Genomic DNA, 24,341 nt, shown 5'->3' on the forward strand with positions numbered 1-24,341 from the left:
TAGTGAACTCCATAGTGAAGCTAATACACCAAACAAGGGAAAGGCATTCTCACATAAGGTACACAAGGTACTTCTATTTTGATATTTTGTTCATGTTTCTACCAATTTTCACGTTTGTTCTTGTGATTTTGTTGCTGAATCTCCCATTAAAAGGGAGTAGAATACCAAATACTGAACAAAAATGAGAAAACTTGTGTGTTTTTACGATTCCGTTAGCACATGGAACATCGAGCATCACTATGATATATTGTCTACTTTGAACCCGTTAGGTATTTCTTCGAGTCTTTCTAAATCTTCACTATTTGCATGAACAACTCGTTTAGGCGTTTAATTAAATTGTTATAAATTTTCATTTCTAGTTGATGAATACTAAGAGATCACTCTAACCATGTCATGTAATCATAGATATTTACTTTTTGCTCGTTCACTATGTTTTTTTTTCTTGCCCGATCGAGCTGTCTATACATGAATTACTGTAATAGCCCAAGCTCACAGTGAGTAGATATTGTCTGTTTTGGCCTGTTACATATCGTTGTTAGCATCACAGTTTTAGAACGTGTCTATTAGGGGGAAGTTTTCATACCCTTATAAGAAATGTTTTATTCTCCTATCCAATCGTTCTAGAACCTCACAATTACCTGGTAGTGTTTTGCCACTACCGTAGTGAGTGGAAATAGCTTAATGGTAAGCTCAGTGAGTCGATGAAAATTTAGAGGAAAAATGACTTCTAGAGACGGTATGCTCAAATTTCTTCGTAAATTAAGGGATGTCCTCTCTTATACAACAAATAAATTTTCTTCCTTCACTTTAGGCTGTAAATGTTGGAAGGAGGAACAAAACATTCTTTAAAAGGGCGTGGAAACCTCTCTCGTTTTAGAATCGTGAGGCTAACAGTGAAATGTTTATCCGTGTTTCCAATATTATCACAATCTAAACCTAGTTCATAATTTTTTTTTTTTTTTCGTTTTTAAAATGTAAGATTTCACAATGGTTGGAGAGGGGAACGGAGCATTCCTTATAAAGATGTGGAAACCTCTTACTAGTAAACGTATTTTAAATCGTGAGGCTGGTAGCGATACAATAGAGCCAAATCATACAAACAAAAGAAATGGTGAGAAATCCGAGCAATAATTGACTCATTTGGTTAAAGCAAAATAATATTTTGTATGAACAAAGATAACTTAATATGAACGTGTATATATATACCTATATATATACCTATATATATATATATATATATATATATATATATATATATATTAAAACAAGGCAACATATGGATTCCCCACACCATTAAGAATTCATGTACTACAGATATCACAAACAAAATAAAAGTTCTTGAGAGAACAGCTAATTGATGAATATTACCCAAAGAAAGAACAATGAGACATAGGAAAAGAACATTTATTCTTAAACTAAACAATACCTTAACTTCTGTCTGAAATTACAAATCATGAAACCTTGAATCATGGATTAAATTCTTGCATCATTCTCCATAGAAGATCAGCACACCATCAATTTCATCAAGTTCCAGCAATTTCAAGCCTGCAAATTAGACCATAATCATACTTGTTTCATACCATAATCTAGGGCTCCATAATGATGCTTGATGAGCTATGAAGCTGATATTGAGCTAGGGTTTACTTGTTCTTTTTGGCTGAACTTGAATCTTTTTAACCTAAATGGGTAATTTTTAGTGGTCAAGGAATCAATAGTAAAAGGGTTTCTTTTTTTACCTATGTACTTTGCTTTGTTTATCAAAATTTAAACTTTTACTTTCATACCTTCTCAAAAATACATAACAAAATTACCCGTTTACCGTATTTACCGTGTGGAGGATTTTTAGAAGGGAGTCTCACATTGGTTAATTTAGGGAATCATCATGGGTTTATAAATAAGGAATACATCTCTATTGGTATGATGTTTTTCGAGAAACCAAAAGCAAAGTCATAAGAGTTTGTGCTCAAAGTGGACAATATCATACCATTGTGGAGGGTTATGATTCCTAACATACTGAACCCACTACTAAATCTCAGCATAGCTCAACGGTTCGATCAAAGAGAAATTTACTAAACCCTAATTCTGGAAATTACCTGCAGGTGATGCTTTGGTGCTGTCCAAGGACATGGAGCTCATATCCATGGAGGAACAAGGAAGAAGATGAACATGATCATCAGCTGAGTTTTCGACATTCGAGCTCAAAAATCTCTCGTTTTGGCTTCGTTCGAATTCAAAAATCTTGTTTTTAGTGCCAATTTCTTCACTAACATCACCCATCATACAATCCCCAATTGGGTTTCCTTCAAAATCACATTTTGATATCTCCAAACGACGAACAATCTTTGCCCTTGTTCTTTCCCTCGCCCTAGCTCTTGCCCTGGATCTTGATTCTTTATCAACCACCCTTAATTTCCTTCTCTTCTTCTCTCTAGGCGCTTCAAAAACAGAAACTTTCCTAAAAAGAGGAGAAAAATCAAAACTTTTGTTGTAATTATGACCCTCTGACAAAAATTTCTCCTTTAGCTCCTTAATTGCACTTCTTGATTTAGCAAAAAGCCACTCCACTGTCTTGCTTGCTTTATCAAACCCAAGCATATCTTGAAGATCAAAGAAGCTTCGTGCAATTTCAATTGAAAGCCTCATTCTTCTATCTCTTGGCCCTTTTGACGTGCAGATCTTGCTATGTCTATCCTTGTTCGAGCTTCTCTTTCTAGAAATGGGCTTCTTTTGAGGTAAAGCTTTCTGGGTTATCTCCTCATTGGTGTTATTGACACTAATTTCAAACCCAATTTCAGGTTCAAAATTATTAGCATCAAGAAATTGCTGTTTTTGAGTATACAAAATTTGACTCAAAATGAAATCTTCATCGAGGAAAGGATCGAAGTTGTAGTAATCTATGAATTGTAAGGAAAGTTGGTGGCTTTCATGTTCATCATGGATTTGATTGGTGTTAGAAGCAAGCATAGTTTAGAAATGATAGCTCAGTTGGGAAATTGATATCAGAGAGGACTCCAAATGGGCAATGATGAAGAACATAAAGATATCTGTTTTTACAATTGATATCAAATAGTGATTAGTATATGAATTATGATAAGTAAGAGAAGGGGAGACATGTCATGTGAGTGAGGATAGAATGTTGATAGCAACTTAACGAGTGAGAGAGAGAGAGAGAGAGAGAGGAGTCACTACGCACACAAATTAGAGCTTCCAAATTAACAAAACATTCAAATATTGGAGAGTGCCAAAATAAGGTACATTTTGAGGCTGTTTTTTAGGTACATTTGAGGCCTACTTTAACCTCTCCATGTAAAAGCTGAGTGTCATTGTCATGTTCTATGGCTGCTCCATGTTTTTTGATTTTAAGCTATGAAGATCATCATAGCAGCCAAATAAAGCAAGTTAAAAGTCTCGGCCAGCTGACGAGACTTGCTTTTCGTAGCTCACATGTGAGATCTTACGTCGGTTGGAGAGGGGAACAAAACATTTTTTATAAGGGTGTGGAAACCTCTCTAGTAGACATGTTTTAAAACCGTGAGGCTGATGACAATATGTAGTGAACATGTAATGGGCCAAAGTGAACTATATCTGATAGCGGTGGACTTGGGCTGTTACAAATGATATCAGAGACAGACACTAGGCAGTGTGTCAGTGAGAACGTTGGGCCTCCAAGGAGGGTGGATTATGAGATCCCACATCGGTTGAAGAGGAGAACGAAACATTCTTTATAAGGGTGTGGAAACCTCTCCTTGGTAGACACGTTTTAAAACCATGAGGCTGATGACAATATGTAGCGAACACGTAATGAGTCAAAGTGAACAATATCTGATAACGGTGGGCTTGGGCTGTTACAAATGGTATCAGAGGCAGACACTGGGCAGTGTGCCAGTGAGGACGTTGGGCCCCCAAGGAGGGTGGATTGTGAGATCCCACATCGATGGGATAAGGGAATGAAGCAATTCTTGTAAGGGCGTGGAAAGCTCTTCCTAGTAGATGCATTGTGAGGCTGACGACAATATGTAACGGTCTAAAACAAACAATATCTACTAGCGGTTGGAGTAGATTGTTACATCATTGGAAAGTACCGTTTGTTGAACTTCAATAATCACGAGCTTAGGGTATTAGAATTTAAACATCCTTTTGTTGACATTAATTCAAAATAATTGCTCCCTAAAAGCAAATTATTTTTTCCCCCGGATAATCCAAATCTAGTGCTTTTCTGTGACGCATTATTGCTCCCTAAAAGCCAAACATTACCAAATTAAATCTTTCCAACATTTACAGGTTGCTTTTCAATTATTTTATTTCAGCACCCTTCAATAATGTTCCTGTACTTACCTCAAATGGGCTTCATGGCGGCCCAAAACTCACATGCATGGGCCTCTTAGTTTGGCCCATTATTACTCCACCACCTTTCTTCCCTCCTCCCAAACACCTTCCACATGAATCAATCCACCACCTTGCCAGATTTAGCTCGTTACATAATGACGTCGGCCTCACGGTTTTATAACGCATCTATTAAGGAGGAGCTTCCACACGCTTGTAAGGAATGTTTTGTTCCCCTCTCCAACGTAAGTGGGATCTCACAATCCATCTCCTTAGAGACCTAACATTCTCGCTGGCATACTGCCCGCTGTTTGCCTCTGATACCATTTGTGACAACTTAAGTCCACTGCTAGTAGATATTGTCCGTTTTAGTCCGTTACGTATCGTCGTCAGTTTCACGGTTTTAAAATGTTGAAGAGGAAGCCCTTGATTAGATTGATTCATGGATTCTCTTAAATTGAGTTGGGTTAAGTAAGCTCGAACAATTGGGTTGATATCCAACCCAATCCAATTCAATCTATGAACACTCTGTTAAAGATTGAACTCAGCCGATGAACCGACTCATAATCGAGATTAGGGTGGAAATTAATTTGGTTGTTATTAGTGGGATAATGATAATGATAATGGGATAAGAAGCCGTAAAGAACTCATCCTTGGATTCTTTAAATTGAAGTATAGAATAGAAACACTATTTTATTTATTCCAATTGGTGTACGTAAAATGCAAGTGGAAATTGACAAAGAAATGAGGTGTAATGCACTCAAACCTTAAGTGGGTAAGTGCTAATCATGTTTAGTTCTCTATGTGTTTGTAGTTAAACCAAAAATAATATTATAACCCATAGTTTTCAGATCTTGGTGTGCTCAATCTTGGGAATATCACATGTTCTTCACCATAATAAATATTAAATACATGATGATCCATTAGACATAAAATTAAAAAATTTTAACGGGAGTTAATAGGTTAAATATGAAAATTACTATACAACCGAGCTGAAAAGAATTTAGGAAACAGTCATATTTGGTTTCTTGTCATTAAAATCCATTGAGCTTATGTAAAATACGATCGATAATTGAATGAAATTGATTTGACATGTTATTATATTTTTTTTAGTTCAAGAACAGAGATTAGGTTTAAAAGGAAATTTTTTTAATTTTTGATAGTCCCCGTTCAACTTGTGGGGACTTGTTCTGAACAGGGTTCTCATTTAAATTGAAATAGGAGGTGGATTGTGAGATCCTACATCGATTGAAGAGAGAAACGAAGTATAAGAGTGTGAAAACCTCTCCGCCCAAAAGGGAAAGCTCAGAGAGGACAATATTTGTTAGCGGTGTGCTTAGGGTATTACAAATGGTATCAAAGCCAGACACGGAGTGATGTGCCAACGAGAATGTTGGGATTGTGATTGTGAGAACTTAGATCAGTTGGAGAAGAGAACGAAACATTCCTTATAAGGGTGTGAAAATCTCTTCCTAACAAACACGTTTTTCGATTGTTAGACTGACGACGATACGTATAACGGTGAGTTTGAGCTGTTAGATGGATTCCCGTCACACAGATTCAAATTCTTGAGACTAATACAATCTAATGGGTAAGTTGTCAAATTTGAGCTGAGTTCGTCGCATAAACTTTATGTCATTGAACCCATATCAAGAGTTCTCTTCATTATGGCTCTTTTGATCTCTGAAACAGCTAGCCAGCCAGCCAGACAGCCACTAACTCAAACCCTTTATTCAAGCCCCATGAAGAAAACGACATAACTTCAGACACACAGATCTTTAGCTAAAGAAGATATCATGAAAACACATAACAAAACATCATAAAATACAAACCCTAAACAAAATTTCACAAACACAAACACAAACACAAAGGATTTTGTAAACTTTATCCAAAGAACACATCATTACACTGTCTGATCTTCATCCAACATGAGCATCCAAGAAAGCAGTGGAGATTAATAATAACAGTGGAAAGAAAGCAAAAAGAAAAGAGCAAAAGTTTGAGAGTTTCAAATGATGTGAAATTCCACGTTGGTGTTGGTGTTGGTATTGGTTGGAGAGGAGAACAGTGAAATCCCGCTTTATGAAGCTTTGAGGGGAAGCCCAAAGAGAACAGTATCTGGGATGAGCACCGGTTCCGCGTGTAACTCACCCTGAAGGGAAAGCCTAAAAAGACAATATCTGCTAGTGGTGGGCTTGAGTCGTTACAAATGAAACCCATCGGTGCAAAGGAAAAGGAAAATTCGTGATGATAAGAGAAAAAAAAAAGGGCAAAAAGGTGAAGATATAAGTAGAGATTGGTTGAAAGGAGGCAACGTCATGACAGGGTGGGATTGATGTCATTATAAAACCCACCAAAATGGCCCCTTTTTGTGTTGTGGGTTGTGGAGGGTAGTGGAGGTGAAGCTATCATCAAGTCTTTGAATGTGACTACATATGAATTTTTACACAAAAAGGGGACTCCCACAACACAAGGATGAATGATTAACATGGGTGTTAATACATGTGCTCTAAAGATTTGGCTAAGATACAATGCCATTTCTTTTTTGTTCTTGGCACCAGCGTTGGCTTGGCTTTAGTTTTATATATCACATTGGGTTTCACATGAAATGTTGAGTGAACTCTTTATAAGGTTGGATTTTGATGGGTTTTCAATGAAATCTTTTTTTCAAGTGGTAAAGTACTCCTTCTCTCCATATCTTTACCATCACCACTTCAAATCTAGCTGACCCACATGATTATATATCCATAGAATATACCGTTTTTCTATCCTTTAGGGTTCAGCGTCCTCGCTGGCACACTCTCGATGTCCACCCCATTCGGGACTCAATGTCCTCACTAATACATCGTCCCGTGTCTGGTTCTGATATCCTTTGTAACAGCTCAAACCCACCGCTAGTAGATATTGTCCTTTTGGACTTTCCCTCTCGAGCTTCCTCTCAAGGTTTTTAAAACATAGGTCTTCACATTTTTATAAAGAATGTTTCGTTCTCCTCTTCAACTGATGTGGGATCTCACCTTTTTTTGGGTGAGTCTCGTGTCTCTTCAAATAGTCATTTGTCTGTGTATTTTTGTAATAGCTTAAGCTCACTACTAACAGATATTGTCCTGGACTTTCGCTCAAGGTTTTAAAACGCGTATTGTAGGGAGAAATTTCCACACCCTTATAAAGAATGTTTCGTTTCCCTCTACAACTGATGTGAGATCTCACAATCCACTCCCTTCGGGGCCAACGTTCTCGTTGACACTCATTCCTCTCTCCAATCGATGTGGAATCTCACAATTTTATACCATCTCAAGAGAATTCTCTCTACAATGCATGTCAACTTCTTGGAGCACGATATGAAAATCACATCATGGGTAATCAATATCGACGTCTCCAACTCTATAGAGACGCCCAACCAATATTGACTACTCCAAATTCATTACGTAAATGACCCGTTTCTCTTCGAATCGTTTTCTTTTAAACCATCCAAAACCCTGACTAAACTAACAAAGATCAAACACAAACCCTAATCTTCATACCCACCAAATCAATAATCTACACTTTTTGAGCTGAAAAGAAAAGTCCACAACTTTGAACATCTTCAAAAGGGCATGATTGATAAACTCACAAACAACCCAATTTCATATAAACAAGGTAAAAAGAGAATTTTTCACAGATAACCATGCAAAAGCACCCATGCTCTAGAGCCTTTCAAACTCAAAGACAAAAACAAAAAAGAATTTGCAAAAGCCACAAGTTAAGAAGACAAATAGACAATCGTGCTAAAGTGAAGAGGGCAGAAATCAAAGTGTTTGTACTTTAATACCACTTTTGATTGGATCGGACAATGCTTAATTAAGACAAAAACAGGGTTTTTATGTTTGTAAATATAAAGATATATATGAACAATAATGTTGTTGAAAAGGGAAAAAGGGTATTAATGATTTATGGTTTGCTTTTGGATAGCCATGCTCTGCTATCGCAACTGTGTGATTACCAGAAGTTGCCGGCCAAGACCCTTCACGCCTTTCTTCTTCTAATTCTTTTGATTTCTTTTGGGTTTTTTTTTTTTGTTGTGTGTCTTGTTTTTGGCGCAAGGATTGCAGAGACAAAGAATTGGAAGGTAAAAATGGGAAATATAGGGAACCAAGTAACAAAAGGCAAAGGGGTAGGCGTTGCAGGGTGCAGCTAAGCTAGAGGTTTTTTCATGTCTTTGTGTGGTAGCATTCGGCTAATAGTTGTTTTATACAGTCCATTTGTGAAGGGAAGCCTTTCTTGGAGAACCGTGCATTGTTTCAATAAAGTCACTGAGAACATCTATTATTCCCCTATTCTCTCCTCAAAGAGTTTTGGGACTCTTGGGTCATATTATCTTATCAACCCACCAAATCTTACCTACAAAAGTTTGTGAAAAAGATCGAATTTTTATCTTTAAACTTTTGATTTCATTCGATTACAACGTAATCACTTTGATTAGTGTTGCAATCTTAATCTTGGTTATCTTTACTAATTCATGATAAGTTTGTAATTGTGAGATTCGGTTGGAGAGGGGCCCACCGCTGATAGATATTGTCCGTTTTGACCTATTTTGTATTGCCGTCAGTTTCACGGTTTTTTAAACGCGTCTACTAGGGAGAGGTTTCCATATTCTTGTAAGGAATGTTTTGTTCTTCCCTCCAACCAATATGGGATCTCACAATCCACCCCTTTGGGGACCAGCGTCCTTGCTAGCACACTGTCTGGTGTCTAACTCTGATATCATTTGTAACAGTCCAAGCCCACCGCTAGTAGATATTGTCCGCTTTGGCTCGTTACGTATCACTATCAACCTCACGATTTTAAAATGTGTCTATCAGGGAGAGGTTTCCACGCCCTTATAAGGGATGCTTTGTTTCTCTTTCCAACTAATGTGGGATCTCACAATCCATCCCCTTGGGGGCCAGCGTCCTTGCTGGCACACCGCCCGGTGTCTGGCTCTGATACTATTTGTAACAGTTAAAGCCCACCGCTAGTAGATATTGTCCGCTTTTGCTCATTACGTATCGTCGTCAACCTCACGGTTTTAAAACGTGTCTACTAGGAAGAGGTTTCCACACCCTTATAAGGAATGTTTCGTTCCCATCCAACCAATATGGGATCTCACAGGAAACCTCTCTCTAGCAGACGCATTTTAAAACCTTGAGAGGAAGCCCACGAGGGAAAACCCAAAGAGGACAATATTTGTCAACGGTGTGCTTGACCTGTTACATAATAACTTATTTCCTTTCTTTCGAGTTCAACAATTACAGGATGAGAATCAAATCATCATCTGGTCATTAGTGTCGTTTATCCACGTAACGATCTCGTTCCATAATTTCTTTTAGTTACCCCATGGTTTGAAAATGATTCTACAAACAAACAAATGGCATGGTACATAATAACATAAAAATGGAATTCATAACCTATAATAAACAGTATTACATTTGGGTGAAAACATAGAAGTTTTGTTGTCCTAACACTGAATTGATATCATAATTACATATACTCTCAAAAGCTTAAATTTTTCGCTAAGAAAATGTTCCCACAACATTCAAACTTTGATTCAAAGCCACTCCCCGACTGAATCCAACATAAAGTAAGAGCTAAACAAGGGTTTTTCTGTTTCCTATGACCCTTAATGAAGAAGGGTTCGTACTTGATCACTTCAAAAAGCCATTAATTTTTGACATAAAAGTTAAGACCCATTAAGAATCAAGATAAACCCACATGATTAATGCACAAATATGGCTGAACCCGAGAAACTTTTGTGTTTGAATGAGAGAGATAGAAGAGAGAGAAGGATATGAAGTGTGTTCCAAGACACAATGATTACATGTTCTTAAGGTAGTAGAAAGGGTTGGCGTGGACATGGCTAAGAGTATGGAACAACCATTTGGGGGCTTGAAGCATAACAAATGTCAAGAACCCGTTCATTTGAGTCTAACAGCTCAAGCTTACCACTAGTAGATATTATTCGTTTTGGCCCGTTATATATCGTCGTCAGCCTCACTATTTTAAAAACACGTTTCTTAAAGAGAGGTTTATACACCAGAATTGTTTCGTTCCTCTCTCCAACTAATGTGAGATTTCACGAGGATTCTAAATTTTTATTAGAATCATGCGTGAAACCTTTCCCACATCGGATGGAGAGGGGAACGAACCATTCCTCGTAAAAGTATGAAAATCTCTCTCTAGCAAACACATTTTAAAAAAACTTGATAGGAAGCCCGAAAGGGAAAGTCCAAAGAAGACAATATCTAATAGTAGTGAGCTTGAGCCGTTACAAACTTACAAGCTTGGTTCATCTGATCTCGATCTTGACAATTGTTCGTATTCAAACTATTATTTTTAACCCAACAACGTAAAAGTGCATAAGGTAAAAATGAACATTTTGAAAGTGTAAAAACAAATTTGAAAGAAAAGGGTTTTAGCCAAAGGCAAGCTTTTTAGAACAATGATCTTCTCAGCTCCTTTTTGGTCCTTGTTTGGACGACAAAGCAATGTTTTTATATGTTCACTCTCTTTTTATGTGGTCGTGTCTTCCCATTATATATAAACAAAACATAAAGCGATAATATATAAAAACATATACTAAATGGGGTTTTTCTCTGTCATATGCATATAATAATGTGAGCTAATTTTAATAATTATAACACAAAAGATCTCTCAGCTCATTTCACTGCCTAGAAAAAGGCATAGGGGATGGACAAACAATAATGGCGTAAGAAGAAAGTAAAGCAAAGCCAGAGAGAGAAACAGCTCTATATATTGAAGCTCAAACTAAAGCTTATGTTGAAGGCAATGGATTAATGGTCAAATTCATAACTTTGATCCAATTTTATCATAAAGCTTTGCCCTTTTCACTTCATTTTGTCTTTATTTTGTGAGTGATATGCGTGGGGAGGATCAAGAACAGGATCATCATCAACATCAAGGGGAGTGTTCACAAACAATTGAGAATATGTTTCAAGAACAGCTTCTTCTTCACCAACAACTACAAAACAACAACACCGATCATATTATCTATGGAGATCATCACCATCATGGAGCTGGAAGAGGGTTGATTTTCCCGGCCGACGTCGTGTCGCCGGTTCTAAACTCGTGGCCTCCGCTCAACCCATTTCTCATTCCTCCTCCGCCTCCGCCACCGCCACCGACATCGTTATGTTCGTCGTCGTCGTATGGTAATCTTTTCAACCGGAGACCGGCTAATTGTCTTCAATTTGCTTATGATGGAACTTCCTCAGCGGACCACTTGGGTCGAATCATATCAACCACGCTTGGACCAGTGGTTCATCATGGCTCAGCTGCTCCCTTTGGATTACAAGCTGAGCTTGGCAAAATGAGTGCTCAAGAAATAATGGATGCCAAAGCTCTTGCAGCTTCTAAAAGCCATAGTGAAGCGGAGAGAAGAAGAAGAGAAAGAATCAATAATCATCTTGCTAAGCTCCGGAGCTTACTTCCTAGTACCACTAAAGTAAGCATTTTTATGAATCCCTATATTGATTTTCACATACCCTTTTGTTTGTTTAAGTTTATTTCCATTTCTTGCATTGCTTTTTTTGGATCAAAGTTGCAATTTTTAACATATAGAACAACAAATTTCTAACATTTTCAACATCCCATGATGTTTCCTCGTTTGTTCAAAAAAGGGTTTGTTGTGTCGTGTTTGTTTTTTGTTGTGGGAATGAGGAAGAAGAAAAGAGAGCTTAACCGGTAATGTCGCTGGATTGATATCATAAAGAGGAACCAAAGTTGCAGTTGGAAAGGGTTTCGGTTGGGAAATTTGTTGCCGGATGTCAGTCAAAAATATGTTAGAGAATGAAAAGAAATAAAGAGAAGACAAATTCAGTATCCTTGTCAGTTACCCTTAGAGAGGCCCTTATCTATTATTCTTATGCCCTTTCCCTTCCCACTTCTGAGCTTAGCCCCACTACCATGACCCTAAACTAAAAACACTAACACTCCACTAGCTAAGACCTATCGCTACCTAATATTGTTCTTTTTAGGTTTTCCTTCAAGATTTTCAAAATGCATGTGCTAGAGAGAGATTTTCATACCCTTATAAACAATATTTAGTTCTCCTCCCCTAACTGATGTGGGTTCTCACAGTACCAATGACCCTAAACTCAAAACACTAACACCCCACTAGTTAACTCACTTGGTATCTGTAGTAGCCCAAGTTCACCGCTAGCCGATATTGTCTTTTTTGGGTTTCATTCTCATTCTCAAACGACGTGGAATCTCACAGTACAAATGACCCTAAACTCAAAACACTAACACCCCACTAACTAACTCACTTAGTATCTGTAACAGTCCAAGCTCACCGCTAGCAGATATTGTTTTATTTGGGCTTCGGCTTCTCCTCAATATTTTTAAAACGTGTCTAATAGGGAGAGGTTTCCACACCCTTAGAAAGAATGTTTCGTTCTCCCCCCAACCGATCTAGGATCTCACAGTATCACAAAACTTAGATGGGGTTTCAAAATATCAAGCTTTTTGCCTTAAATTTACCCAACTTTTAGGAAATCGATCCATTATCTACTAATTTATCCTTCTACCAGTTCCTAATCTTAAGTCTGCCTTAAAATTTTTATGTCGATGAATTTCTTTGCATGTGTTGAATTGTGAGATCCCACATCAGTTGGAAAAGGGAACGGAACATTCCTTATAAGAGTGTGGAAACTTCTCCCTAATAGACGCGTTTTAAAGCCATGAGGCTAACAACGATATGTAATAGGCCAAAGCGGACAATATTTGCTAGTGGTGGGCTTGGACTGTTACAAATGGTATCAGAGCCAAACACTAAGGAGTGTGCCAGCTAGAACGCTTGGTCTCAAGGGGGTGGATTGTGAGATCCCACGTCAGTTAGAGTGGGAAACAAAACATTCCTTAAGCAGTGTGCCAGCTAGAACGCTGGGTCTCAAGGGGGTGGATTGTGAGATCACTCGTCAGTTAGAGTGGGAAACAAAACATTCCTTATAAGAGTATGGAAACCTCTCCCAAATACACGCATTTTAAAACCGTGAGGCGAATGACGATACGTAACAAGTCAAAACAGACAATATCTGCAAGCAGTGGACTTAGACTATTACATGATATTATGTACGATTTTACGTAGATTAAGGAAGAGCTTTAGAACAATGTCTTTTGTTTTTGAGTGTCCATTTGAAGCATAGACCAACACTAACAAAACCCTTTATACTTTTGGTGATATCAAACAGACAGACAAAGCTTCACTACTAGCAGAAGTAATACAACACGTGAAAGAGCTAAAACGGCAAACATCATTGATAGCAGAAACAAGTCCAATCCCAACAGACATCGACGAGCTAACAGTGGACGATGCCTCAGACGAGATGATGATCAACGGCGCCAAATTTGTAATAAAAGCTTCTCTTTGCTGTGAGGACCGTTCAGATCTCCTCCCTGACCTCATCAAAACACTGAAATCCTTGCGCTTAAGAACCCTCAAAGCTGAAATCACAACCCTTGGTGGGCGCGTGAGAAATGTGCTGTTTGTCACCGGTGAAGACGACGAGCCATCAACTGACCATAATAACAACAACAACAATAATAATAATAATAATCCCAATTCAGACACCCAACAACAACAACAACATAGTATCAGCTCAATTCAAGAAGCATTGAAGGCTGTGATGGAAAAAACAGGACCGGATGATTCTTCGTCAGGAAACATTAAACGACAAAGAACAAATAACATCAATATCCTTTAAGGTTTCTTCTTGTTTTTTTTTTTTTTTTTTTTTTTTTTTTTTTTTAATGAACTGAAAATTTACATATCACTGAAATTTTCCACCATTTTAGAGGGATATTTTTCGTGGGGTTCGAAAAAAAAGTGATCTTTTGGGTAAGAGGGGCTTTTCCCGAGTTAATAGCGATACGTAACGGGCCAAAACGGAGGACAGACGATGATTTGGGTAAGAGGGACTTTTCACGAGTTGATAGCGATACGTAACGGGCCAAAACGGAAGACTGACGAGGGTGAGAAATGACATGATTTATGGGGTGAGAAAAGTATTGAAGTTTTGTTTTGTATGATTTGGGTAAGAGGGGCTTTTCCCAGGGTTGCAGTGAAGGTAAAGAAAAGCCCTAATGAGGCATGCATGTGGTGCAGTTGTGTCCCCTTTGATATTGCGAAGTGATGCAACAAAAAGAACTGATTTTTTTTGTTTTTTTTTTCTTTTGGATATGAAGATCTGTCTTGATTTTATGTATTATTTTGTCTTTGACCCATCTTGGGATTTGCCTTGAAATCATCTTCTTCCCTTCTTTATTCAGATTTTGTTTCAATTTTTTTGGATTTGAGAGGAATTTTGTTGGTGTTTTGTTTTTCTTTTTGTTTCTTTGTGCAATATGATGTTGTTTTTATATAAATTAATTACCCATAAGTTAAATTATAAGTTTCGTTGGTTAGAATGACGTCTTTTTAATCATTGTACTTATAAACGTTTCAGTTAGATCTCTGAAATTATAATATATATTTGTTGTGATTCTCGAGTAAATGAGGAGTATATGAATGAACCGATACTATATTTGAATGAGAGTGATCTTAAACATAGAATGACTAAGAAATGCTTAAAAGAATGGAAAGTGACTGCATATACCACAAAGTGTACTTTTCTTTTTGATGATTCAGTCATAGAAACTACAAAATCAAACGAGTTTTACTCGGAGCAAACTTATGTTGGGTGACTCCCGAAAAATTGTGAGTGGGAATAAAACATGTTGAAAGGACTCATATTGGTCGGTGTAGATAGTATTTTCATTCTTTGAAGCAAGAGTAATATTTCGCATGGTATGCAGGAGAATGTTAGAGAAATCAGGTGTCGGAACTAGATTCCAAATCTTGGGCACAAGACATTACACTTGTAGTGTCTTCATGCGATTAAGACTTTTAATTTTGTGTTTAATAAGTTCCTATCGTAACGAGACTTTAATGACCGATTGCCTATATTATTTAAGATCATGTGATAAGTTTGGGCAAGTTTAACTATTTTTTTAGTTCAACAATCCATTAATTTTGATGACGTGTTACTAAAACTTAAATGTGTATTCGTAAAATCGTTACATGTTGAAGTGTGTGGAGGCTAAACCGACGCCATTTTTAAAGTTGATGGTTCAAAATTCAAAATCATAATATAAACTAATATATAGATAATTAGCTATAAGTTTGCATGTAAATGGGGTTCTTTAGGGTTTTATGAACTGAGTGTAAAATGTGATGACTAATTTCCTTAAATCAAACATTATAATTCAACAACGTTGTCTTGGTTGCCAACATTAGCATCATCATCTGAAGCGTGTTGACCTTTTATGCATTAATTGTCTGATTAAAATAAATGTTCATGATGTGTTCCAAGTAATGAAGATATTGGTAAGCAAATAGAAGAGAGATTTCTAGTTAATCAAGATGTCGTTTATCTCGACTTTGTTTCTCTATGATATTATCTAAATGGATATAAACCATTGTTTCGTTTCGGATATTTTTGGTTGAATTCATTTCACTTCAAGAACGATAATTCGTCAAGAATCAATTAGCTAACTGTTCTATTGTGTGATGATCGTGATATTTGTGCATGAATTTATTATATATTTGGAAAATCAATTATGGGAGATCATATCAAGAATATTTGTGATAACATGCTCTCATGAAAAAAAAATTGTGACGATTACTCATTTAATTTTATGATCATGAGAGATAAGTCGAGTGAGGCTCGTCTCCATTAACTATGTTAATACTCAATGCCCATCGATTGGGGTAAAATCTCTTAGGATTTCAACTTATGCCTCTTGAGAATTGATAAAACTCAATAAACACGAGTTAATTATCCATTTTGACCACAAAAATTACATATTTTAAGGGTAAATACATGTATGTGTGAGATTCCACGTCAGTTGGAGAGAAGAACAAAACATTCATTATAAAGGTGTGAAAACCTCCACCAAATAGATACGTTTTAAAATCGTGAGGCTGACGGCGGTTTTAAAATCGTGAGGCTGACGGCGGTTTTAAAATCGTGAGGCTGACGGCGATTCATAACGAGCCAAAATAGATAATATCTTCTAGTGGTGAACTTAGATTGTTATAAATAGTATTAAAGCCAGACACCAGGTGCTGGCCCCTAGGCCACAAGAGGGATGAGTTGTGAGATCCCCTCTATTAGACGTGCTTTAAAACTATGAAACTAATGATGATACATAACAAGCTAAAACGAATAATATCTACTAATAGTGGACTTGAGTTGTGATAACGTATTCTCAACCATGATCGAGCATGAGATAAACCATAAAATTTTATCTCAATTCCAATGATACTATTATTCTTTTAAAAGTTTTGAATATGTTAAAAAGTGTCATCGATGCGAAAAAATTGAAAGTTCAAAGCAATGTGCTGACCCAACTTATGTGTTTAGCAGGCTCTAAGAATGAAGGTCGAATATCAATGACGAAGAACAAATGGAGGGAGCTATCAAAAATGGCCATAACGATCGTACCAAATAAATTCATCAAATGCTAATGGGTCACAGCTCTGCAGTTAGCTCTTTTCAGACTATAATGCCGCATTCTCTAGAACAATGATGTCAATTCAGTAGGAATCAGGATCATCTTTGAGACAATAAACTTCATCAATGTTCCATAAAAGCATATGCACAAGGTACATCGTCCTATCTTGTGATCACACCAGACGCTCGTTCGAGCTCTCATAGTGCCTCCCTGAGATGGAAGGTCTTAGCAATGTCTCTTGCATTGTCATATTCATTCAGCTCAACTAGCATCTTCTTTAATCGCCGAGCTAGTCCGCTCGTCTCGCTCTCAGCTACGCCTGAAATATGTTTTTTCTCCAATGTTCTTCCCAGTAGCATAACATAGTCTACCAATGGTTGCAACTTGTGACTGCAAAACAAAAATGTATAGAAGCTTATGGGTATCGTCTTTGTATGAAACAGAGAGATAAATTCATAAACAAACGGGATGCAACTTAAACGCTAATAAGCATCATTCACGTGCTTATTCCCTTCACTGATATTATTTAGCAAGCCAAATTTCAAGTCCAAACAAAAGAGTGTATAAAGTACGGATATCCAAACCTGCGATCACCGGTGACGCCGGGGCCTGTCCACACTCCTGAAAGAGAAGCAATGATTCGCTCAGTTCTTGTGACTGCATCGTGTATGTTCGCTGTGATGCTTCTAACATGAGGTAGAACTTTCCCATACAAGAGTTCTTCAAGGGCAAGCTTTTCTAAAATGGGCAATGCAATAATTTCTTTCCACAAACATATGTTTCTCATCAAACGAACGGATATGCCAAACCGATAAGCTGCAATTCGAGCAGCATTTGGAACAGCTTTCATCACCAGTGCACTCCAAGTAGGAACCTATATTTTGTAAACATGATCCAACATCAGCAGATTAGATGAAATAATCCATTGAGTATTAAACATGAACGCATAATGGCTCACAGTAGCATTCAATTTACGCAGAAATGTTGGTTTCCCTGATAAGATGATATAAAGACAACCATATTATTGAAAAGTGCAAAACCACATACCGTAAGATCTTCAACAGCACTTGACAAACGGGTGCGAATAACAACCAATAATTCCGTAAGAGCTTCACTTGATGTTGGAACATAGTTAGTAATCAAGCTAGTAGCAAAAGCTGCATTTCGGGTTTCACGTGTGCTAAGCATGTCCCAACAATGAGCAATTTCATGGTGCAATATTGGAAGTGCAACCTTCTCAACTAGTTCTGGGACAAGGTTAGCATCAGCATCATTTGGAGCAAAATCACTACCATCTTCCGGCATACCATAATTGAACAGCAAAGAGTGCCTGAAAATTCAAAATAAGGATGGGTAAACGAGCAATTTAAATTATGTAAGAATGAGTTTAACTTCACTAAGAAAGTACCACAACCAGCTGATTGGAAAAATTCCACTACCATTCATGATTATTTTTCATATTGACTAAAGTATAAATGCTATGTATATAATTAGCACTGTAATACTTAATAATATCATACCAGTTCATGTCAAAAAAATCTGCATTTTCATGCAGGGGGTCCCACTTCAAGAGTTCCAATCTCACATAAGGAGAGAAGATAGCAGCAGTGCTTAATGACATATATGCGTCACGGTACGTTGCTGAATAATCTCTCTTCCATTGTTCAAACCTCTGTTTCACCACAGAAAGTTGGGAGAACTCCTCAGCTGCATCACTAAAAATTTGATCAGCAGTCTGAAGTAATAAATCATGGTTTGACTGGTAAGCTGCAGCCTCACTATCACTCTCATCAGTGCTAGACTCTCCTTCTACTTTTTGATGGCCATCAACTTCTGTGGATGCAAGTCTCTTGGAATCATACTTTGCTCTCCGGCGCTTTCGAGCCTCAGCCCTCCTTTTCATATCCATACGTTTTTGCAAATTTAAATCCCTACCAAATTCATCTACCTTTGTTGGTAGATTTGCCTGTTCCTTTGCAGAGGCAATTGCTGCCTGGGCAGCACTTGTGGCTGCAGCAATCATTTCATTGCTGCTCCCTTTCTTATTCAAGATTGACATTGCTGCTTTTACAGCTGCTTCTATCTCCACCATTTCATCATCATTATCAGCTACTCTTCTTTCCACGACTGTAGAAGCCCGTTCTTCGTGAAGTTTTTGCATCTGCTCCTCAAGCTCCTCTATGAATGGAGCTTTATGCTGAAAGCACAGAAGCACACAAAGTAGTTAATTAAAGAAAGGAGACAAAACAGCTTGAATTAAAAAGCCTACCTAATATAGGACCTAACACCTCAGTGATGCAAAGTTGAGAGGCCTATATTTCTAGTTTACAAGCATATCCAGCAAGGGGGGAAAGTGAAGAGGAAGGCAAGTCTTAATAATAGAAAAGGCACATGCTAACCATCTAAATTACAAACATCCCAAATGCTCTTGTACAATCGAAACCCCTTAAATGCGTTAGTAACTAAACTGTATTGCAGGCACAAAGAATGTCTTTTTCTTCACGATCAAAAAATTTCATCCCCTTGTAACTCTTTCAGTAAAGTATCCCAGTCTAAGTGAAAGTCCAAGAGATGCAAAAGACGTTGTGAAACTTGTCCAACAAAAAAAGAATAATCAAACATGACATATTATTCACTACAGCAAGGTTCAATCCTTCAATAAACTACCAAACGAAAAACTTTGGAATTTTGAGGTGTGGCTACATTGTCTATCATGTTTGATTCATGCATTCCAGTCAAAGTTGTTAACTTGGATGCCTTCAATAAAGTAATGGATTAAGTCTCCATAGCTAACTACCAAATACACTAAACCACCCTAGGTTGGCCCAATGGTCAAAAAGAGCCATGTACAATTAATAAAACCCCCAAAGGGAATGGGTTCAATCATGATGGCCACCTACCTAGGATTTAATATGTTACAAGTCACCTTGATACGAAATGTAGTAAAGTCAAGCAGTTGTCTCGTGAGAATAGCGAGTGCATTCAAACTAACGCGAACAGGAAAAAAATGCTACATTGAGTATTTTCTTTAACTCTATCCCTTAACACGTATGATGCAACACAATAGCCCCCTTTCCGTAAGAAACCAGGCAAGAAAAATGGAAGTATAGACAATAGCATATGAAAAATAAGCCCGAACAAAAAAGGAGTTTGGCCCTAATTACAAAAAAAGGATTTCAATCCAAAAGAACAAAACTACACTCATAATTATAAAAAGCTGTGCGGCTGACGTCCCAAAGGAGGCGTTAAACCTAGCCACCTCCAAAACTTTCACATCATATCTTTCGACCTCTCTAAAAATAATATTATTCCTCTCAATCAAAATGTCGCACAACATTGCAAAGAAGCTAGACTGCCACTATACTCTGCCCTTCTCCTTCAAGGAAGAATTCAAAAGCACCTCCTCCAACCAAGCCCTACTGTCTCTAACAATAGCCCAAACTGTAAGCTAGATATCCAAATGAAAAATCTATGGGAGAGGAAGTATCAAAAGGTAATAACACTTCGAAAACCATATATACATGGCATCTTCAAAGCATGACTGCTATTTAATTTCTACTCTGTCCTATAATTTTTGTTCTCTCTTTTCTGTGGCAGACTATTCAGAAACTCATATCTCTTACAAGTACGGTAACATTGTGTATATTCGTAACATAACAAGCTTTTTATTGCTTGGCCATATATATAGCTCATAAAAAGATACAACAGACAAAGGTGAAATAGCCAATTCTGTTGAGACTTGTCCATCTAACATGTCCATGACATACAATAATTGTTCTAATTTCACCTTCAGAAACAGAAAAGAGCGAAAGCTGCGGTTAACTGTAGCCATAGAAGGACTACTTTATATATCCATAGGAAGCATCAAGTTATTTGTGAAAATTAGAAACTAAAAGAGAACAAGGCTTTATCTAGCTTGTCGTATATTAAGTTTGAAATAAACCAATCATCATAAAGTTGCTACATGTTTCTAACACTTTTTAGCAACATGTACTAAACAACCAAATGTAATCTGGCTCTCTAATTCTAGTCAAACATGCATGAAAATCAAATTTCAATTTCCATAGAACATGTAGGATGTAAGATAGGATATCTGTACCTGCAAAAAGTCACAGATAACAGAAACGAAGTCACGAAGCTTTTGCATAAATATAAACTTCTCGCCGGCAGCAGAAAGAGACTTTTCAAGGGCTGTGATATTCAAAAGAGATGCAGACAAGTTTTCGTCGGTCTTCAACACAGATGCTGCAGTTCTTCGATAAGATTCCTGAGTATTAAAGAGGATGGAGGTCATGCATACACAGAGATCCATAGCCACAAGCAACGTTAATCAATATGCACTTCACGATAACACATTATTTTGGAGATAAGCTATTCAAAGTAAACTACATTCCAAGTAACACTATGGCATGTATATGAATATAAACTAAGATACTGAAACCCTATTAACTCAAATATCATTTAACATATTCCTAGAATCTCCTGTAAGTTTCACGCTTATACCTCCATAGCACAAGACTGAAATGAGGGGAAAATATGCATACCTTAAGCCTCCCCATATTATCTCGCATAGCTTTTTTAGCAATCTCAGCTTGCTGAGATATTGATAGCCCATCCAAACCCTGTGAAACACCAACAGAACCTCCAATGCTTGTAGCTGTAGATATGCTAGGCACCGAATTATACCCAGCTGTAGTGGGGTAAATTAAGTTCTGCTGCGGAACACTCGGAATGAGAGGGACACTTGAGCTCTCCACCCTAGTAGAACCATCATCCATTCTCTTACCCAGTCCCTTCCTAAACTGCTCTGCCTCCCATATTTTCTCCTCCTCGTCCTCATCGCTGTGCTCAATAATATTCGTTCTTACCCCATCAATAGCTTGCTCATCAAATTCCTCAAACACGCCCTTCTTCGAACTTGCTGACTTCCCTCCAATCATGGCGATTCTCCCTGGAAACTCTGTTTCTTCGTCGCTCAACTCCCCCGGCGCCGTGCGGTTGCTTCCTGCATCTAAGGATATATAATCCGGAGCTGCAACCCCAGCCTGTCGCATACGTTCCCTTTTCGCGCGAATTGCATTAATGGTTGCTTGATCGGGAATTGACCCAGTTGAATCCTTTCCTCTGCCAATCCCCATTGAAGCCATTCGAGCTAAGGCATCTTCTTTACTCCTCCGAAACGAACCAGCGCTCTTTTCATTACTACCCCCTTCTTCATCTTCGGAGCTCGACTCTTTACCTTCTTTAGCACTGTCCGAAATTTGTTCGACAGGCTTGAGAAGACCCTTTAGAACAATAACAGGTTCGGCCGAAGGCTTAGACTCGGATGAGGATCTCGAGCTCGCAAGCGTGCGAGTATTCTTCTGCAACTCGCGGAGGGCCTCCTTGGTATAAGTTCCAGCTTGAGGTTGCACATTGGAGGGAACAGAAGCCGACGTTGAAGAAGAGTGAGCGATGCGATCCTTCAAGGCAGTGATCTTGTGGGTGGAGGAAGGCTTAGCTAGTCGAGCAGAAGAAGGCTTCTTGGAATTGGCTGGTTTCGAAGAAGTGCGAAGTGGGGCATCGTTCTCTTCGTCACTGGCGAAGCTGAGAAGCTTGGGTACCTGAGGATTAGCCTTCTTGGGTTTATTGGCGACAGTAGAGGAGGTGGAAGCGGTTTTTGATGAGGCGTTTGAAACACCGGTTGAGGGGGCGGCGGCGCCATTGGGTTCGTCGTCGTCGTCATTGTCGTCGGCCCGGCGGCGAAAGTTTCTAGCTCTACTACCGGACATGGTGATTGCTAGACACAATTACGAAGGAATTGTGCGATAAAACGAAACGAGCAGAATGAATTGGCAATTGCGAAGGTCGGGATTCAGATTCAGAAGCCGTGGATCTTTGCTAGGGTTTTTGGACCTGGATTTTAGTCGGTTTCTTGTTTCGTGCATTTCATTTCTACCGGGGTTTTTTCTCCCCTCGTTTTTTCCTTTTCCCTCTCAAATCGCTTATTTTATTTAGGTCACACTGTGATAAACATTTTCCCAAAATTAATAAAAAAATATATTTATTTTATCTAAAAAAATATTCAATAATATCCATGTCTTTTAAAAATAAATCTCAAAAATACTATTAACTAAAAAAAATAATACTTTATTTTTAAAATGTTTTGTTAATATCTTAAAACTTTTTTTAAAATTTAAAAGACATGTTTAAACTTTTTGAAAAACTACAAATAATAATAATAATAAATAAATAAATAAATAAATAAGCAATAATAATAATAATATTAATCTTTAATTTGTACCCATTTTAAAAATATTAATCAACTCTCAAAATTAATATTAAAAAGTAAAATAATTTATAAGGTGTGGAAAGACGTTTTTTTTGTCCATATAATAATAATAAAAATATTTTTTTATAAAAATTAAAAGTGTTATAAATTTAAATTTTATAGATATTTTTTAAGTACAGTATTTTAATAAAATATTAATACTTTTCCTCTAATATTAACATTAAAATGTTTTTTATACTTAAATTTTTTAAAGCTTATAAGTATTTTTATATCAACTACGACGGTATTTTTCTTAATTAACCTAAACATTTCATAATTTACCAAATAGAAAAATGTAAAATAATATGCTAAAAAAGCCATTCTAGCTTAAATACATTTATTGATTTTAAATCGTATTTATAAAATTTTAAAAAATTTATTTTTAACCTTAAACTCGAACACAAAGTTGGAATAGAAGATTTTTAACTGAATTAGCTTTTTATCTGTGATTTTTGGGCACGTTTACATGAATCACGACGTGAACTAAATCCATATTGATAGCAATATTAAGAATTAGCGTTATTTCTCTTATTCATTATTATTATTATCATCATCTTGACATCGAGCTAAATCCATAATGCTTTGTTAAATTGATGAATTAAAAAAAAAAATACTCAATAGTCCGTCCACCGTGAACATAGACTCAACTAAATAAACACGAGAGCTCTTATTAATATCTACAAATTATTTATTATAGCATATATTAAAGAATCAATAACTAATTAATATATTAAAAGAAATTAGAAAGAATGATAATAATATTAATAAAAAAAAGGTTAGAAATGAGAGAGCCACGTCATTGGTGTCCATCTTTTCCCTCTTTTGTTTTCTCCGGCGACAAGGGTTTTGTTAGCTTCAACGTTCATATCGTCGACGGTTTTCCAGGGTCAAAGTCATAACGGTCTTCAGAGCCGTTGCCCGCCATTCCCGGATGCCAGCTGTCTCGGCCTGCGCGTGTTTCACTCGGACTTATATAAATCTCCCGTACTCACACTCACACTCTCTTCTTCATCACATTCTCACATTAGAATCAGAGCGCTCCATCAACGGCCTCTTCCCTTTCGAGTGTTCGCTGCCGAAACCAAACGCTAGATTGTTACCAGACAATCGGAGGATGAGAGAGCAGAATTGAAAGACGTTTCTCGCCTCGTCTCGGTGATGAACAATAGAGGTAAAC

The 24,341-nt window shown here is 37.3% G+C and overlaps 3 protein-coding genes across 3 annotated transcripts; 1 reads left to right on the forward strand and 2 right to left on the reverse strand.

The window, feature by feature from the left end:
- Positions 1-1,281: 1,281 nt before the first annotated feature.
- Positions 1,282-3,274, reverse strand: LOC111802694 (uncharacterized). The gene is made up of 2 exons (XM_023687153.2): positions 2,094-3,274; positions 1,282-1,545 (listed from the first exon to the last, which is right to left on the reverse strand). Exons 1-2 carry the CDS (start codon positions 2,962-2,964, stop codon positions 1,487-1,489), a joined length of 930 nt encoding a protein of 309 aa, XP_023542921.1. The 5' UTR covers positions 2,965-3,274; the 3' UTR covers positions 1,282-1,486.
- Positions 3,275-11,037: 7,763 nt separating this feature from the next.
- LOC111802626 (transcription factor bHLH30-like) lies at positions 11,038-14,110 on the forward strand. The gene is made up of 2 exons (XM_023687057.2): positions 11,038-11,803; positions 13,551-14,110. The coding sequence occupies exons 1-2, from the start codon at positions 11,219-11,221 to the stop codon at positions 14,061-14,063; spliced, it is 1,098 nt and encodes a 365-aa protein (XP_023542825.2). The 5' UTR covers positions 11,038-11,218; the 3' UTR covers positions 14,064-14,110.
- A 2,707-nt stretch (positions 14,111-16,817) lies between these two features.
- ILP1 (GC-rich sequence DNA-binding factor-like protein) lies at positions 16,818-22,828 on the reverse strand. The gene is made up of 6 exons (XM_023687059.2): positions 21,399-22,828; positions 20,954-21,121; positions 18,375-19,051; positions 17,902-18,184; positions 17,439-17,728; positions 16,818-17,244 (listed from the first exon to the last, which is right to left on the reverse strand). Exons 1-6 carry the CDS (start codon positions 22,623-22,625, stop codon positions 17,052-17,054), a joined length of 2,838 nt encoding a protein of 945 aa, XP_023542827.1. The 5' UTR covers positions 22,626-22,828; the 3' UTR covers positions 16,818-17,051.
- Between the last annotated feature and the right edge of the window lie 1,513 nt (positions 22,829-24,341).

This window comes from Cucurbita pepo, chromosome 9, assembly GCF_057944985.1.
Source record: "Cucurbita pepo subsp. pepo isolate OVF chromosome 9, ASM5794498v1, whole genome shotgun sequence".
In the NCBI taxonomy this organism is placed as follows: Eukaryota; Viridiplantae; Streptophyta; class Magnoliopsida; order Cucurbitales; family Cucurbitaceae; genus Cucurbita; species Cucurbita pepo.